Source organism: Petromyzon marinus, unplaced genomic scaffold, assembly GCF_048934315.1.
Source record: "Petromyzon marinus isolate PM22_M1 ecotype Great Lakes invasive population unplaced genomic scaffold, UKy_Petmar_22M1.pri1.0 PM_Scaffold_25, whole genome shotgun sequence".
NCBI classification, from domain to species: Eukaryota; Metazoa; Chordata; class Hyperoartia; order Petromyzontiformes; family Petromyzontidae; genus Petromyzon; species Petromyzon marinus.
The window spans coordinates 1042719-1060160 of NW_027423224.1; the positions used below are offsets into that span (position 1 = coordinate 1042719).

General features: G+C 47.6%; 1 protein-coding gene and 1 long non-coding RNA gene across 2 annotated transcripts; one reads left to right on the forward strand and one right to left on the reverse strand.

The window, feature by feature from the left end:
• Positions 1 to 6654: 6654 nt before the first annotated feature.
• On the reverse strand, positions 6655 to 12568 carry LOC142923033 (uncharacterized). The gene is made up of 2 exons (XM_076063962.1): positions 12315 to 12568; positions 6655 to 9208 (listed from the first exon to the last, which is right to left on the reverse strand). Exons 1-2 carry the CDS (start codon positions 12499 to 12501, stop codon positions 8553 to 8555), a joined length of 843 nt encoding a protein of 280 aa, XP_075920077.1. The 5' UTR covers positions 12502 to 12568; the 3' UTR covers positions 6655 to 8552.
• A 3028-nt stretch (positions 12569 to 15596) lies between these two features.
• LOC142923010 (uncharacterized) lies at positions 15597 to 17022 on the forward strand. The gene is made up of 2 exons (XR_012940471.1): positions 15597 to 15729; positions 16582 to 17022. It is a non-coding gene; the product is annotated as an uncharacterized LOC142923010 (long non-coding RNA).
• The last annotated feature ends 420 nt before the right edge of the window (positions 17023 to 17442 follow it).

The window sequence follows — 17442 nt, forward strand, 5'->3', positions numbered from 1 at the left end:
GCACACTGCCCAAGTACGGAAATATCTCCACTCTCTCCACAACTGCCTCAAAATACATGGGGAATTGAGGGAGGGGAGCATTTTGATGATGTAAAATACCCAGGGAGGTGATTTGATTTTGTGGGGCTGATGGTAACGGCCCATATTTTTGTAGCATGTTCCGTGTTTAGATGGAGTGTCTCCAACTCCTTAGAGTGTGCAGTAATCACCAGATCATCCGCATTCATAATATGGTTTAACTATAGAGAGCCATACCATGACCGGACTCGTGCATCGATCAGCCTCCCATTATATCTATACCAGATATAAATTCTACTGGTACATCCATGGAAATCGTCTCATTACTAAGTAGTCAAAGAAAATGTTAAGTCGTGTAGGGGCCAGAGGACATCCATGTCGCACATTACTCACATATTCTATCATCCCTTAACTCCATTATATCGATTTCCCATGAGACACAGCAGTTGTTTTTCTATTGTTTATATATGCTTTTCATTACTGTAACTCTGTGTTTTTATTTAGCTTTTGTTATTTTGGTGATCCAGGTCTCTCTTACAAATGAGAATCATCCTAGTCTCTTTAGTTCTCACCTGTTTTAACTAAATAAATTACTACTTACTCCATTATGAACTCACCCACTTCCCTTACTTTATGACTCACATAAATACGTCCTCTCCTTCCTCATGAGTCATATTATTGACCTGATAACCCAGGCAACCACCTGATCATTCACTGTGCCAACATCACTCACGCACTATTTCACAATCTCACCAACGACCTACTCATCCCATCACTCACTACCTTACTCACCATCCGCTTCCCTCATTGACCCACTGGTAAAATGGAAATACGCAGTCTAACACTCACGTGTTTAAAGAAGCTCCTTCGCAGGTTAGATTGTCTAGATGATTTATTTCACGATAACGTATTTACAACGCAAAAGTACGACTCACATGAACCTTCCCTCGTACAGTACCCTGCATCTGTTTCCACCCATCAACACTGACACCACTATATCCTTTGCCATCTAAGAGAAAGGAAGTAGAAGACGGTTGAGTCTGCTGGAAGAATGTACCAGGGAAACTGCTGGAACCTGCCAGGGCGAGGCTGAGTGGGTAGAAAAGGGAGAGCGAGGCCCGCAATTGGGGCGCTAGCTCGGAGACTGAAGGACGACTGCAGGTGGATGACATCGGGGCCGACTGTTGTACATGGTGGAAACCATTAAGAAAGATTGTTCGAGATGAATGTAGTGGAAAACACTGGGGCTGCAGATAGTCATACCCTTGTGAAGCGTGTGAGTTGCACTCTCTTCTCAAAAATGGAACCTGCAAAGAAGCTTCTGGTGGCAGTGGTGGGATACAGTCTACAAGTTCAAGAAGGAAGACCCGCCGACGAGCTCCTGCAGAGGACGAGTTATCAACCCTAAGCGCTCCAGGTTTTTGAGACTCGGCAAATGGCGGGAGTGAGAGCCGGACCCCGTTGGCAGCCAAGTTCCCGATGGAAGTGGATGCTCTGCCAAAGACCCAAGAACCAGCATCGCCGAACAAAGAAAATTGGCGGCAGCTGTTGGACAGGTTGGACCACCTTACCTCAGTGGTGGATCGACTGATAATTTCGATGATGAAGAAAAGAGAAGAGGAAGGAACAGGTAGTGCGCGGCTGAAGCCAGATCCATCTCCACCATGGACCGCAATGGCGAGGAGAAAGCGCCATAGGGCAGCAGCCATCGCTTCCCCCCGTCGAGCAGCAGGCGGGAACCAATCAAATGACTCAACCACAACTAGAAGCTGTTCAACAGACCTTGACCACCATGCATAAAAATACGGGAGGCGATTGGATTGCATTCATCAAAAGATTTGAAGCAGCTGTCAGAGTCAGCCGATTGATTGACGATGAAGTGCTACGACTGCTGCCTACGGTGTTGGATGACAGAGCACTATTGGCCTTCTTTATGATCCCGGAAAATCAACCTGCCACAACCCAACAAGGTTGTCAAGGGATGGCCGATGTTTTCTGTCCTGCGTCCAGCGCAAGGCAGCAATTTTCATCCTGGAGAAGAGGAGATAGCGAGCCACTGATGGCTTATAGAAGTACCTTGCATGCGGTTGCAGATGTGGCATTTCCAAGGATGGACATGACAACCTGAGACGTGCTAGTGGCGGAGCGGCTACTAACTCTCCTCTATCAAAGTGGCATTACCTTGCCGATTTTGCCAGAGAGTGAGCAAACTTCAATGTAGTTTGCTAAATGCCTCTGGGCACACACAGATCCCAGGGCACCATGTGAAGTAGCAGCCCATGTGACAAGGGTGATGGAGAATGGAGGAGCAGGAGGACCAATGGAGCCAACAGGGACAGCAACAACAGGGACCGCCGCAATGCCCAGCATGGAGGGTGATCTGCAGGCGAACTTGGAAGAGATGGCTGTGGCCATCCAGGGGTTCAACGATTCAAGGTGTCAACTACAGCATCAGCAACCATGGCACAACCATGGAGGAATTCAGGACCATGCGGTGATGTACTGCTACCACTGCGGGAGGTCGGGCCACATCGCGAGAGGTTGCCGAGGGGAAGTCATCCCGAGACAACCAAGAAACACCCAGGCGTGTCGCCTGTACACCCAGCCAGATCACACGTGCACCTCATTTCCAAAACCCTCATCACCAACATCACTAGCACACCACTCGATCACATCGACCTGGAGTGAAACAACAGGGAAAATTGGGCCAACATCTCGGGCTAAGTGGAAAAAGTTAGTGAGATCGGTCGTAGCAGCAGCGACAGGAGCAGCATGGTGTAAACCGACCCTCCCTGACTCGCCGAGACAGGTGATGTCAAGCAAAAACAGTTGCTACTAGAAGTGCACGCCAAACAACAAATCCACTTGGGCCACCGAAACACATTGCTCACACTGCAGGCTCGATATTTTTGGCCAGTGATGTCAAAAGATGTACGCGAGCAGGTAATCATTGTCAGGAGTGTGCAAAAAGGAAACCTGCTCCCCATCCTATGCAGCCTCCACTGCAGTCGATCGCAGTGGTGAGGGTAAACGAACTAGTAGCGTTTGATATCCTGGGTGCATTTCCTAAAACAGCAAGGATAAAATAAATATTTGCTCGAGGGGATGGAGTATTGCACACACTGGCTCGTTGCATGGCCGATACATGACCAAACGGCTGCAATAATAGCAGAAGCCTTTCTCCATGGCTATGTATTGGACAAGGGCCCTACTGAGAAACGTCTAACAGGCCAGGGTCAGAATTTTTCTACTAACCTGTTGCGAGAGGTTTGTAATATTGTGGGCACTAAGAAAATTCGAACGCCACCATACCACCTGCAGTGTGATGGACAAGTAGATAGGCTTAACCGCACGCTGTCCGCAATGTTGTGCCATGTTGTAAATGGTGATCAGATGGACTGGGACTTGCACATCCCAGGGATCCTAGGAGCATATTGTAGAGTGCCACATGCATTGGCCGGGCTCTTCCCCTTCTTTTTGATGTATGGGAGAGACCCTGAGCCACTTATTGAGGACCAACTGGTGGCTTTCCCTGCTAAAGTTGTGTCGTCGCCAGCCTCCCTCAAACTCCCACTAAAAAAGCTCTGTGAAGCTCGTGAAGCCGCGATAGCAGAGTCAAGCAGATCGCAAATAGCAAACAAACGGTTGCGGAAAAGAACGGAGACGCCTGTACCCTTTGAACAGGGTGATCGGGCCTGGTTACACTGTCCTGAGGTCCGGGTTAGAAAATCCGCCAAACTACACCATCCTTGGCAAAGCCCTGTGGAATTGTTAAAATCCTCTGCCCGCAAAGTGTTCGCATCCAAATGGGACGCCAGAGATGGGTGGTTAATCCGAGTCGCCCTAAACCATATAGAGAACTGACGTCACAAGGGATCGTTCAGGCTCACAAAGCCGTGTCCAGGGGCGTCGTGATGAATGCCAGGGAGGGGAGCATCCTCCTCACAGAAATACTGCCCCCGCACTCTCCTCTCAGGATCGACCGGAATGAAGATGGCCACGATGAGGGAGGCCGACGGACTAATTTAGAGAGGTGCCGATAAGGAGTGTCACCGGGTCGAATGTGCTGCTCGACCACACCTACAGTACATATTGATGGCTTGTTGTAAATGTAGGGCTAATGATGTTGCGTATTGTTTGCCTAAGAATGTACACCTTCAATAGGGCAGCCCACGTAAGAGTTTGGTGATGATACTGAATGGTCAAGTTGGGTTGTAATGCCTTCCCCCCCTTGATTCAAGCGCCTATGTTAAGCATTAACCCAGAGGTTAAATGTTTTGTACTCCATGCCCACATCACTGAATCCCGTGTGCGATCCCATTGATTCCCACATAGAGTTCCCTATTACTGGTAGGAACGAAGTTGTAAACTGAGTGTACCAGCCTGCAATAGATGAGTGTACCAGCTTGCAATAGATTAATGCGTCCGTCCGTCCCCTTTCAATACTTTAACGAAGTGAAATCTCGTGCTATTGGGGTGTAAAAATAAAATTGCGCAAAATTCCAATGTTCCTACCAGCCCACCCTGCAGGGACCTGTTAAATTAGAGTTGTAGCCGGGACAGATATTTTTATGGGCAGAAGAGGGTGATGTAGGGTACTGTACATGGCAAAAGTTATAATGGTGTCAGTGGAGATGGGTGGAAACAGGTGCATGGTACCGTACGAGGGAAGGTTTGAGGTAGAAGACGGTAAAGTTTGCTGGAATAATCTTAAATTAAAGCTTTCATGAATGCAGGGTCTCATACTCTTTGGTGGAGACGATAGCACAGAGTGGTGTACCTTCTTTATGATTCTGATATTTCCATCCTACCTGCCTATGTCAGCTGTTATTTCCGACTCTTTGTGTCTCTCTCTATGCCTCTCTCTTAGATCTCTCATGCTTACATGTCCTTTGGATTGCACTCTCATGCCTTTGGATCCCACCACTCTTCGATATTACTTTAACATGCTAATCTCTCACATTAACATAGCCACTTTCATGCCCTCTACGAGGAGGCCGCTCTCCGTTCTTACATTTACATGCTAATTTCTCACATTAACATCACTGGCCCCGCCCACTTATTTATGGCCCTTGGGCTACACCCATTTCAAACTCTTTTAAACATTCTGCCTCAACAGCAGATCATGCTTTGCCATTTGATGACGGACGCTTGTGTTGCACCCGAAACGTCGTGATTTATTTTATTTTATACCTACGTGACTTTACCGAAAGAACCAAAGAGTATGGAAGATACCAAGTCAGCTTCATCCCAATGGTGGTGTTTAGGCAAAAGTTTATCTATGAGTATATATAGGCTAGCTGACAGGTATGAAGTTACTCCTTTTGTGGTAATACACAACAAAAACAATGATAAATGTATAACCATTGTCATGGGTGAAGTCTTCCCATACTGGATCAGTCATGGAGATTGTTTCACCATACGCCATCATGCTTCTCAACGTGGGTTGATAACGAAAAGGCTCATGGCCAGTTTGTTTGATGTTGACTATAACTGAGAATCAAACTCAAGTGGCCTGATTCATAGTGCCATGCACAAACCATTGTGCCACCGTTCCACTCGTATGTACAAGTTAACAGGGAAATTAAAAACTATGCCATGTTTTTTGTTTACTGTCAATAAAATGAGAAAATAACATTGCCACGTTGGTCAACGCGTCGTCTGAAAATTACGAGATGTACAAGTCAAAAGTCTTAGGTATAATGCAGACAAGGGTTTTGGTAGTTGGACGATTTCAGAATGGGTTGCAGCTGACAATCCTAATCAAATGCCATTTTCAAGATCGTGTGCATAGGTCTGTTGTAGACAAAAACGGGCTGCTGGTAAAGCATGTCCTGCATTCTTACATGTGTAAAGAAGCTCCTTCGCAGGTTTCATTTTCTAGATGATTTATTCCCGACGATAACATATTTACAAGGTGAGAGTACGACTCACACGTTGCACAAGGCTATGATTATCTGCAGTCCCGGTGGTTTCTAATAGAGTAGATTAATCTCGAACAGTCTTTCTTGATGGTTTCCACCATGTTGGTTTCCAACAGTCGGCCCCGATGTCGTCCACCTGCAGTTGTTCTTCAGTCCCCAAGGCATCACCCCATTTGCGGGCCACGCTCCCCCTTATATACCCGCACGGCCACGCCCTGGTAACTTCCAGAAGTTTTCCCCGGTAGATTCTCTCAGCAGACTCTATTGTCTTCTACTTCACTCCTCTTGGATGGCAAAGTTTATAGTGGGGGCAGTGGAGATGGGTTGAAACAGGTACAGGTTACTGTACGGGGGAAGGTTCGTGTGAGTCGTACTCTTGCGTTGTAAATACGTTATCGTGAAATAAATCATCTATCAAATGGAACCTGCAAAGGAGCTTCTTTACACATGTGAGTGTAAGCCTGAGTACAATCTCACGTGTTGTTGCTGTCGAGTATTTTAATTTTACCAGTGGGTCAATGAGGGAAGGGGATGATGATGAATGTAGTGATAGAATGGGTGGGTCATTCTTGAGAGCATGAAAAAGTGCGTGAGTGAGGTTGACACAGTGAATGATCGGGTGATTGTGTGATCAGGTAAATATATGACTCATGAGGAGAGAGAGGGAGTATTTACGTGAGTCATAGATTTAAGGAAGTGGGTGAGTTCATAATGGAGTGAGTACGAGTTTATTGAGTTGAACAAGGCGAGAACTAAAGCGACCAGGATGAGTCTCATTTGCAAGAGAGACCTGGATCACCCAATTACCAAAGCTAAATAAAACACAGAGTTACAGTAATTAAAGCAAATATACTATTTTCTTCTTTCGATAAAGCATATATAAACAATAGAAAGACAACTGCTGTCTCGTGAAAAATCGACGTAATGGAGCTAAGGGATGATAGAATGTGTGAGTAATGTGCGACATGGATGTCCTCTGCCCCCTACACGACTGAACATTTTCTTTGACTACGTAGTTTGAGACGATTTCCATGGATGTACCAGTAGAATTTCTGGTACAGATATAATGGGAGGCTGATCGATGCCTGAGCCGGTCATGGTATGGCTCTCTATTGTTAAACCATATTATGAATGCGGATGATCTGGTGATTACTGCCCACTCTAAGGAGAAGTTGGAGACACTACAGCTAAACATGAAGCATGCTACTAAAATATGGGCCGTTACCATCAGCCCCACGAAAACAAATCACCTCCCTGGGTATTTTACATCATAAAAATGCTCCCTTCCTCAATTCCTCATGTATTTGGGGCACCTGAGGAGAGAGTGGATTGGGCAGTGTGCTGATGATCAAGTCCGTTTTGGGAGCTGAGGTCTCATTTAAAATAATTCGAGCAGCATTATATTTTCATCAGCTGCTCAACAGTGTGGAAGCTACCTGGCATGTCACTCCATAAAAATCTTCATGTCTTCTCGGCCACAGTTATACCCTCCCTTATCTCTCTCGAAAGGAACGTTAAGGTTAGCTTGCCCACGATCTATTCAGGGTTTAACCAGACTGGACTTTGTAAGCTCACAGATTCCTAGAATATCTGGACAAATGCCCATCTGTGGGCTCCTCCAGCAAGCGAGGCTGCGTTGATTGTGTCATGCAGTCTGTATGCAGTCACGGCATCCCCAAGCAGCTTCAATTTGGCTGGATAGATGGTGCTAAATGGGCGTGGTACGGGGTAGAGAAGAGATGGACTGATGTGGTGCAGAAGGATGTGGAGCTGATTGGACTTATTGATGACTGGTATCAGCAGTGTCACGATCGGCTTCTGTGGAGGAGGTTCATGAAAGGCGCTGCTGGGGAGGTGGAGGCAGTTGCCCTCCAGCAACAGCATAGGGCAGAGGAGCGAGTCTCAAAACAACGAGCAGAGCGCCAAACAACTGACACAAATAAAGTTGGCACAGTGGGGAGCACGGCTGTTGCATCTGCCCATCATCTTCCTAAGTCAATCCATGGCACCTGCGTCTATTACATGACCTCCTGCCAGCCAGCCTTCGACACTTCACGTGGCCTCAAAATGCACCGAGCATTGCACAAGTGCTGTGGTGATGTCACTGCCACTTAGGGGTGAATGACGGTTGTCGCGTTGTTGTTGTGCGTGTGTGCACGGACGCATGTACGCCTTTGAGTCTCGTGTATGGAGAGATAAAGAGAGGCAGCCGGGCAGGGTGCTGGCCATTCACCCCGTGTGCCATTCAGAGCTTCATAGGCGCTTGCCCCAACATTCTGGTAAGGCTATACAGCGGATGATTGTCGCTGTTGTGTGTGTGTATGGACGTTCACCCCCCTCCCACCGCCCCCGTGTGTGCAGGGACTCATTACGCCCCCTCCCGACAAGCAGACCGGCATCCTGACTAAAGGTAAGTGACAATAACAGATTTTTTTTCCATTTAAGTAACTTTATGTTTTGCTCACAATACAGTATTTATTAGAGTGTTGCATGCAAATGTACGATATTTTGTCTTATATATGACTTTGTTGATGTTCTATGGGGTATGTTTGTCTTTCTGAGTAATGTTTTAATTAGGGTGGTGTCATTTTCACAATTTCCCCAATATTTTTAAATGGCCGACTTGCGCTTCAGCAATTTTCGGAACCAATGGCTAAATCTCTTCATCTTCTTGGGCTTGGTGGTGGTGGCAGAAGTGGTGGTGGAAACGGTTGCGGTGGTGGAAGCTGTGGCAGCGGCGGTGGAAGTGGCGTCGGTGGTGGTGGCATCATTGTACATTTGAGACACGGTCCATATTAGCTCTTTCAGCTGGCTACGGAGATGCAGGTTCTCTTCTTGCAGCCTCTTTTCCCCATGCCACATGTCCTCGTGACGCACCAGCTTCCCGCGCAGCCTAAACTGTTCCTGCCCTCTCTGCGGATTCAGGAAGTTCAACTTCCTCAGGTGGGCGTGCAGCGACCTCCGGAGATCTTCGTTTTCACAGCGCAGCGACATTTGCCGCTGTGCTGCATTGCAGTCTCGGAGAAAATCCGCATGCAGAGACTTGCTCTCCCTGCAAGGCACTCTCGTGGGCTCCAGCTCCAACTGGCGCTCTTTAAGCTGTTGAACCAGGCTCCTGATCTCTCTCTGGAGAGCCTCTCGGTTCTCCATGAACTCCTCCAGCTGATGCTGTAGCTCCAGACGGAGCATCTTGCTCTTCTGACAGAGCTCCACATTCTGCAGGCCCATCCTCTCCGTAGACAGCGTCGTGGTCTCATGGTCAAAGTCTGAAATGGAAAGTGTAAAAAGAAGATATATGAAGATCCCCATCCCAAGCATGGCCAAGACCAGAACGCCAACGATCAGCAGCACCATGCTCAGCTCGAGTTGACGGCACGCGGACAGAAGCAAGTGTGAGACACGTCACGAAGGGGCGTGTTATTTATCGTGACGTCATTACCGGATGTGACGTACACTATGACGTACCAGCCATCCCTGCCCACTTATTGTCAATCATTGCCCACCACGTGACTCCACGGCCCTGCCCCTAACCACACAGCTCCTCCCCCATACTCTTCTTCCGCCTTCCCCACGTGACGCGAAGCGAGCCAATCACGCGAGAGGCGGCGCGCGGTCGGCCCCGCGTCCGCTTCCCGCCATTCTTGCAATGGGCGGCGGGGCCGCTCAGGGTGGGGCGCGGGGCGCGGGGGCGAGTTCACTCCACGTCGCGAGTCGGGAGGAGGGACGAGGGGGAGGGGCCAGGAGGGACGAGGGGGAGGGGCCAGGAGGGACGAGGGGGAGGGGCCAGGAGCGGGAGGGGGGGGGAGCTGAGAGCTGCGAAAGTTTGGGGTACCACTACTTGAAAAATATACTGTACCACAGAAATGAGTTTATGTTTAGTTCGATTTAGAACATCTTTCCAATGGTTGCTTAATTTGAAACCAACTTCTCGGTTGAAATTGTGTCTGTGTTTGTAGATCTGAATTGCCTCGTGAACAAATCTCTGATAAAAACCCGTGGGTTTGCAAAGAACCTTGGTATCGGAGAAAATTATATCGTGATCACCCACATGGTTGTAACAGTGATCAGCAAAGAATTCGTTTTGCTGTGTTTCAAATCTGATTTGTGCTCGCGAATTCGGTCAGAGACATGTCGCTTTGTCTCCCCGATATAGCAATCACCGCAGGTACAACTCAATTTGTAAACCCCGGGGTACTGTAAGTCAGGAATGCCATCCTTCACGGATGGGATCAGATCACGAATTTTGTGTACAGTATTAAACCGGACCTGGATCTTGTGTTTGTTTAGAATTTTTGAAATCTTTTTAGTAACGCCTGCTATATATGGTAGTGTGATGGTTTTGGCCGGAGTATCAAGTGGTTGTTTCTGTATGGAGGGAGAAACAGCTTGGCGGATGGTACGGTCAGAGTAACCATTCCTTTTGAGGGCCAGGTGTACCTGTTTTAATTCACTGGTCAGGTGGTGTTGGTCCGAAATGCAATGAGCCCTATGGTATGAAGTTTTGATGAGAGAATTCTTTTGGGCTGGGTGGTGGTGGGAATCAGGTTTCAAGTAGGAATCTGTGTGGGTGGGTTTCCTGTAGACAGAATGCCCCAATGAGCCATCAGGTCTCCTCTCAAACAGAACATCTAAGAATGGTAGCTTAAATTTCGATTTAAAGTTTTCATGACTGCAAGGATTCATCTTCTTTGGTTTTTTCGGTAAAGTCACGTAGAATGAGAATAAAATAATAAATTGATAAAATAAAATAACACAATAATATTCTCACGACGTTTCGGCCACAACACAAGCGGCCTTCATCAGGTGAAGGGGACGAGACTGTCTGGAGGACAGCGCTGGAGTGAGAAAGCCACGCTGAGATCACGACCTTTAAGCTGTGTGAGAAGAAACAAAGCGCCTGACAAAGGAATTAGCATTTAATTTAGCATTGAAATGGCTGAGTGATTAGCTTGTGACTGGTCACAGAAAAGGCTATATTAAAGTTAAAGCATACACATCCGCAAAGGCACCCCTTGACAAAGGAATTAGCATAGAATTTAGCATTGAAATAGCTGAATGATTAGCTTGTAACTGGTCACAGAAATAGCTATGTTAAAGTCAGAGCATATACATTCACCGAGGCACCTAGTACAAATCAAACAGGAGAATTTAGCATTGAAATAACTAGGCGAATTTAGCATTGAAATAACTGAGTGATTAGCTTGTGACTGGTCACAGAAATGGCTGTTGAAGTTAAGGCCTACACATCTGAGCTATTCACTGTAACTGGGTATACAATACAATATATAATTAATACTATATCATGAACCAAAAAAAATACTAAAATATAAATTACCTCAATGTTATCAATAAACTCTATATTCTCCAATCAGCTAAGCTACCAACAATAAGTCGTTATATATCACAATGCTATATGGCGAAAAATGGGTGGATTCTTACCCTCAACTTTAGCAACACGGATAGCTTAACCGTGGTTAATGGTATGGTTTACAACATGGAGTATAACAGCGCCTCGCAGCTGTCTCTCTCCCCCTCCTCTGTTCCGACCATCGATGAACTCGTCCGTCTGAACGGGACCCGTAGCTATCCGTGGTGCTAAAGTTGAGGGTAAGAATCCACCCATTTTTCGCCATATAGCATTGTGATATATAACGACTTATTGTTGGTAGCTTAGCTGATTGGAGAATATAGAGTTTATTGATAACATTGAGGTAATTTAAATTTTTGTGTTTTTTATTGGTTCAGTATATAGTATTCATTATATATTGTATACCCAGTTACTGTGAATAGCTCAGATGTGTAGGCCTTAACTTCAACATAGCCATTTCTGTGACCAGTCACAAGCTAATCACTCAGTTATATCAATGCTAAATTCGCCTAGTTATTTCAATGCTAAATTCTCCTGTTTGATTTGTACTAGGTGACTCGGTGAATGTATATGCTCTGACTTTAACATAGCTATTTCTGTGACCAGTTACAAGCTAATCACTCAGCTATTTCAATGCTAAATTCTACGCTAATTCCTTTGTCAAGGGGTGCCTTTGCGGATGTGTATGCTTTAACTTTAACATAGCCTTTTCTGTGACCAGTCACAAGCTAATCACTCAGCCATTTCAATGCTAAATTATGTTAATTCCTTTGTCAAGGCGCTTTGTTTCTTCTCACACAGCTTAAAGATCGCGATCTCAGCGTGGCTTTCTCACCCCAGCGCTGTCCTCCAGACAGTCTCGTCCCCTTCACCTGATGAAGGCCGCTTGTATTGTGGCCGAAACGTCGTGAGAATATTATTGTGTTATTTTATTTTATCAATTTATTATTTTATTCTCATTCTACGTGACTTTACCGAAAGAACCAAAGAAAATGGTAGCTTACCATCTTTCTCCACTTCCATGGTCTTGTTCTTCTGACAGAGCTCCACATTCTGCAGGCTCATCCTCTCCGTTTGCAGCGTCGTGGTCTCGCGGTAAAAGTATGAGATGGAAAGCTTAAAACGAAGATAAATGAAGATCTCCATCCCAAGCATGGCCAAGAGCGGAACGCCAACGGTCAACAGCGCCATGCTGAGCTCGTGTTGACGGCACGCGGGACGGAAGGAAGTGTGAGGCACGTCACGAAGGGGCGTGTCCTATATCACCGGATGTGACGTACAGCCATCCCTGCCCACTTATTGGCAATCATTGCCCACCACGTGACTCCACGGCCCCGCCCCTTACCGCGCAGCTCCTCCCCCATACTCTTCTTCCGCCTTCCCCACGTGACGCGAAGCGAGCCAATCACGCGAGAGGCAGCGCGCGGTAGGCCCCGCGACCGCTTCCCGCCATTCTTGCAATGGGCAGCGGGGCCGCGCAGGGGGGGGGCGGTGGGGGCGGGGGGGGCGGGGCTGAGTTCACTACACGTCGCGAACGGGAGGAGGATTGACGAGGGGGAGGGGCCAGGAGGGACGAGGGGGAGGGGCCAGGAAGGACGAGGGGGAGGGGCCAGGAGGGACGAGGGGGAGGGGCCAGGAGCGGGAGGGGGGGAGCCGTGGCGCCGCTCTTGGGCCGCGAGGCCTCCCCCTGGACCCGCGGCGCCACGCGGAGACCGCGACAGCAGCAGCAGCAGGAGGTGGTGGTGGTGGTGTTTGTGGTTGTAGGCACGGGAGAGGTGGTGGTGGTGTTTGTGGTTGTAGGCACGGGAGAGGTGGTGGTGGTGTTTGTGGTTGTAGGCACGGGAGAGGTGGTGGTGGTGTTTGTGGTTGTAGGCACGGGAGAGGTGGTGGTGGTGTTTGTGGTTGTAGGCACGGGAGAGGTGGTGGTGGTGTTTGTGGTTGTAGGCACGGGAGAGGTGGTGGTGGTGTTTGTGGTTGTAGGCACGGGAGAGGTGGTGGTGGTGTTTGTGGTTGTAGGCACGGGAGAGGTGGTGGTGGTGTTTGTGGTTGTAGGCACGGGAGAGGTGGTGGTGGTGTTTGTGGTTGTAGGCACGGGAGAGGTGGTGGTGGTGTTTGTGGTTGTAGGCACGGGAGAGGTGGTGGTGGTGTTTGTGGTTGTAGGCACGGGAGAGGTGGTCACGGACAGGCGGTGAGTGCTGGGTGATGGAGGGGGGGTGAGGGAGTGGATTGCAGGGTGAGTGAGTTAATGAGGAGAATTAATAGGTGAGGAGGGTGAGTGAGTTGAAGGGTGAGGTGAGTGAGTGGGTGAGTGGTGAGTTCACGACAGGGAGATTGGGGCTGAGTGAGTGAACGCAGCGCACGGTAAAGATCCCCTGAGAGCATTCGCAAGAGTTGGACATTGAGTGCCGCTGTCAGGGTCCACACGCAAATTACTCACTTGGCATGATATACAAATTAACCATTGTAAACGATAACTTTAAAAAAGTCCGCTATTTGTCAGAGCTAATGCGATGTGCGTTCAGTATATTTGTAGCACGTTAACCAACGTCAACATCGTCATTTAGAGTAACCATTAGTCCATACGTGTCACTTGCTAATAGTCCCCGGGTCAATCACAACTTTGCCGTGCGTGCAGGCTTTGTCTCTGGCTGCTCGCTAGGGCTGCGATGCCTTTCCATGCCACAAGATGACGTTCATTGCTCCTTCCACACCGCGACAATATTTACTGCAGTGTTCTATAACGCGGCAGTTGCGTTGCTGAATAACACCGCGTTGTGTAAACTCCCTCGTTACAATGACTAATACAGGGTAATGCACAGTCCGTGATAACAGCGTGAGATGCGTGTGTCGGCTGAACAAAGACTGAGGCGCGTGGGGAGCATCAGGAAGCATCCAGCAGCATCCCAATGCCTCGTGTGACGCTGTGCCCAGGCAGCCGTACAACCGCACATTCCTACTCGCGCGACGTGGTTCTGTTGACTCAATCGCGTTATATCCACTTAGCATCCGTGTCATAAAACGTGTTCCCTAATACATTCATCGTGCTATATCCAATTGGCGTTATGAAAACACGCGTTGAGGCAGAACGAACTCTATAAACTATTTTTATTTTACCAGGTGAGACCCACTGAGCTATGTGGCTGTTTTCCAGAAGCGACCTGTCCACAAATGATAGATCAGCTAAATGGCTAATCACGTTAGAAATGTGTAGCACCAGCCACAAATACTCTAGACATGGATCCCCTTTGACAGGGTCAGTGTCTACTTAGATTCACTCACTCCGCCTATTGTCATGCGGCGTGTGCAGCTGCGTCGTGACACTTGGTAGAGTGCTGTCTTTGAGGCAGAGAGCTTTACAACCGTGTGCAGTGGTTAATTTGCTTAACAGCTTTACACCGAACTCCTTGCTTGTGGTAAAACATGTTTGCGACTTTGCTGATTGAGAACTATGCAGATTTAGATTTATAGTAACATGTACTTGGTGTGAGATGAACTTCCAAATAATTTCCTTTGCTCAACATCTTGCAATTAATGTCTTTTTAAATGGTCAGCTTAAGTGATTCCGTGATGTTTATGTAACTTTACCATTAACATAACCTATGGAGCACAATTATTTCAGTATTATTTTTCATAAGTAAACTTTAAACTGAACCCATATGTGATATTATATTGATTGATTATTTTATTTTTTAATGTAGTCTACATGCTCTTCTGGGGATATTACCCCACATTTACCATTCATTGATGTTCCCTTTGACATTGGTAATTGGCATTGTCACACCATAGTAATTCATGGGCAATTATGTAATTCTCTCTGTCTATCTCTCTCTGCATCTGTCTGTGTGGGTGTCTCTCTCTGCCGGTGTGTTTTTCTTTGTATGCGTCTTTCGTGTGTCTCTTTGTGTATGCCTCTCTCTGTGTGTGGATGTCTCTCGGTGTCTGTGTCTCTCTTTCCATTTCCACGATGTGGTGTTGTATTTACATGCAAATTCTACCTCTAGCCCCGCCCACTTACTCTTGGGCTGAGCTTATCTCAAGCCAATATAACTTCGTGTTTCAGCAGCTTTCTCGCTATATTTTTTCACCTGATGATGGTTACTTGTGTTGCGATCGAAACGTCGTGATCTATTATTTTTTCTACCTACGTGACTTTACCGAAAGAACCAAAGAGTATTGTGATTGTAATTTTGATTGTGATTGTTGTGGTGGAGGTGGTGATATTGATGGTGGTGTTAACGATAGCGGTGATTTTGGTGGTTGTAATGATGGTATTGATGGTGGTAATGGTGGTTGACTATTACCCCTCTCGTGTCCTTCCACCACCAGGTTTAAGAATCTGCTGGTGTCTGTGCTGGAGGTGGACGTCGGATATCTGTGCAGTCTGGAGTGGTGGACAATAGACTTCTGCAGCTCAACCAGGTGGACGCACTGGGCAGGGAGCAAGATGGTGGTGGCCTTAGAGACCCACTTACTCCCACAGACAGCCATAGACTCACTCACAGAGTGCACTCACACAGAGAGCCAAAGTCTCACTGACACAGAGCCATAGGCTCACTCACATGGAGACACATAGACTCACTCACACAGAGAACCATTGATTAACTCATTGTTTTTTTCGGTAAAGTCACATATATAGAAATACCATAAAATTATATTAAAATAAATCAAGCACGACGTTTCGACCGCAACACAAGCGATCTTCATCAGGTGTAAAAACAAATAGCACATAAGGTGACATCAACGCAACACATAGAGAGTGTTAAACTGCACGGAGGTAAATACAACAAGAAGATGAGAGACGAGAATTAAAAAAACCTAAGAAAATTTTACGTGATGCAATACCAGTCGGCCAACGACACAGTTAGACACTTGCCTGGCAGACCACGAATTTCAGAAGAGTGCTAAATTTCGTGTTCATCCTCTGGGTTGAATATACCAGCATAGACAGAGTGAACAAATACGAGGTATAAGATAGCAGAAATACATATACAGGGACACAAGAGGTAAGAAGAGGAAAGACGGACAGAGAAGCAAGAAAAAAGGGGCCGGATGGATGAACAGACAGAGGCTTAAAATAAGTAGCAGAGGTGGGGGGAGGGGCCGAAGAAAGCAAGGGGCACCCCACCCCACCCACCCCACCCACCCACCCCACCCCACCCACCCCACCCCACCCCTCCCACCCCTCCCACCGATCCTCCCCCCAACCCTCCCCTCAACGCTCCTTTCACTCCTCCCGTCACCCCTCCACCCCTCTCCTTTCTGCTGCGTAAGGGCCAGAGGCTGAGAGCACAGCAGAGGAGGCTACACGGGGAACTGGGCCGCGTCAGGGGCGAGAGACGCGGGGCGACTCGACACTTCACAGCGGCCTTCATAGATGTGTACTGCTTCATTCATAGGAGCTCAATAACAGCACTTGCCCCACCAGTCTGTGGAGCTCCATGGGGGATGTTTGTGTCGGAGCTCGTGCTGTAGGCATAGACGACGCGCGACCGTGGATCCTCTATAGGGAGCGCTCGTCTGCTGTGGGTCGCATGGAGCTGCACGAGCGGACACCGCCGCAGCGATTCCCATACCGAGTCACGAGATAGGCGCTGGGAAACAATTGCGCTGAAGTGTGTTGCTGGGTGGATGAAGCGAGCACCACCATGGTGTGCTTGCCTTGTATGGTCAGTCGTGTGACTGATTATTATAATATATTAATTCACACCTGTGCACCGTGTCATGGCAGTTTCTCTGTTTTCCTTCATTGCATTTTTATTTCAGAAATTTTTCACCTGCAAAATAGATTGAGTTTGAATATCTCATGCGAAAGGGTGCCCAGGGCATGTGGGGTCGTCCAATTGCACAGTGCTTAGCGCACATCACTACACTCCCATGGACTAAATCCAGAGGCGAGTGACAAATGAATCAGTTCTGCCCCCCTCGCTTCACCAAACCGCACTAGTCGGCGTGGTGAAATATGGTAAAAATCAACACGACCGACAGGGCATAGGGTGCCCATTATCCAGAAGGGCTTTACTTTATTTTCACATCCACATCTAATTGTGGATTTGGTTATTTTTCTTTAGTTATCTTTGTTGTATAAATACAACTTGACAAGATGTGTACTGCTTCATTCTGGTACATTTACTG

Excerpts from the sequence above, each read along its gene's own strand:
- LOC142923033 (XM_076063962.1), bottom strand. The coding sequence starts at position 12,501 with ATGGCGCTGTTGACCGTTGGCGTTCCGCTCTTGGCCATGCTTGGGATG. Across the intron at positions 9,209-12,314 it reads CATGGAAGTGGAGAAAGATG|ACTTTGACCATGAGACCACG; the intron begins GTAAGCTACCAT and ends TTTCCATTTCAG.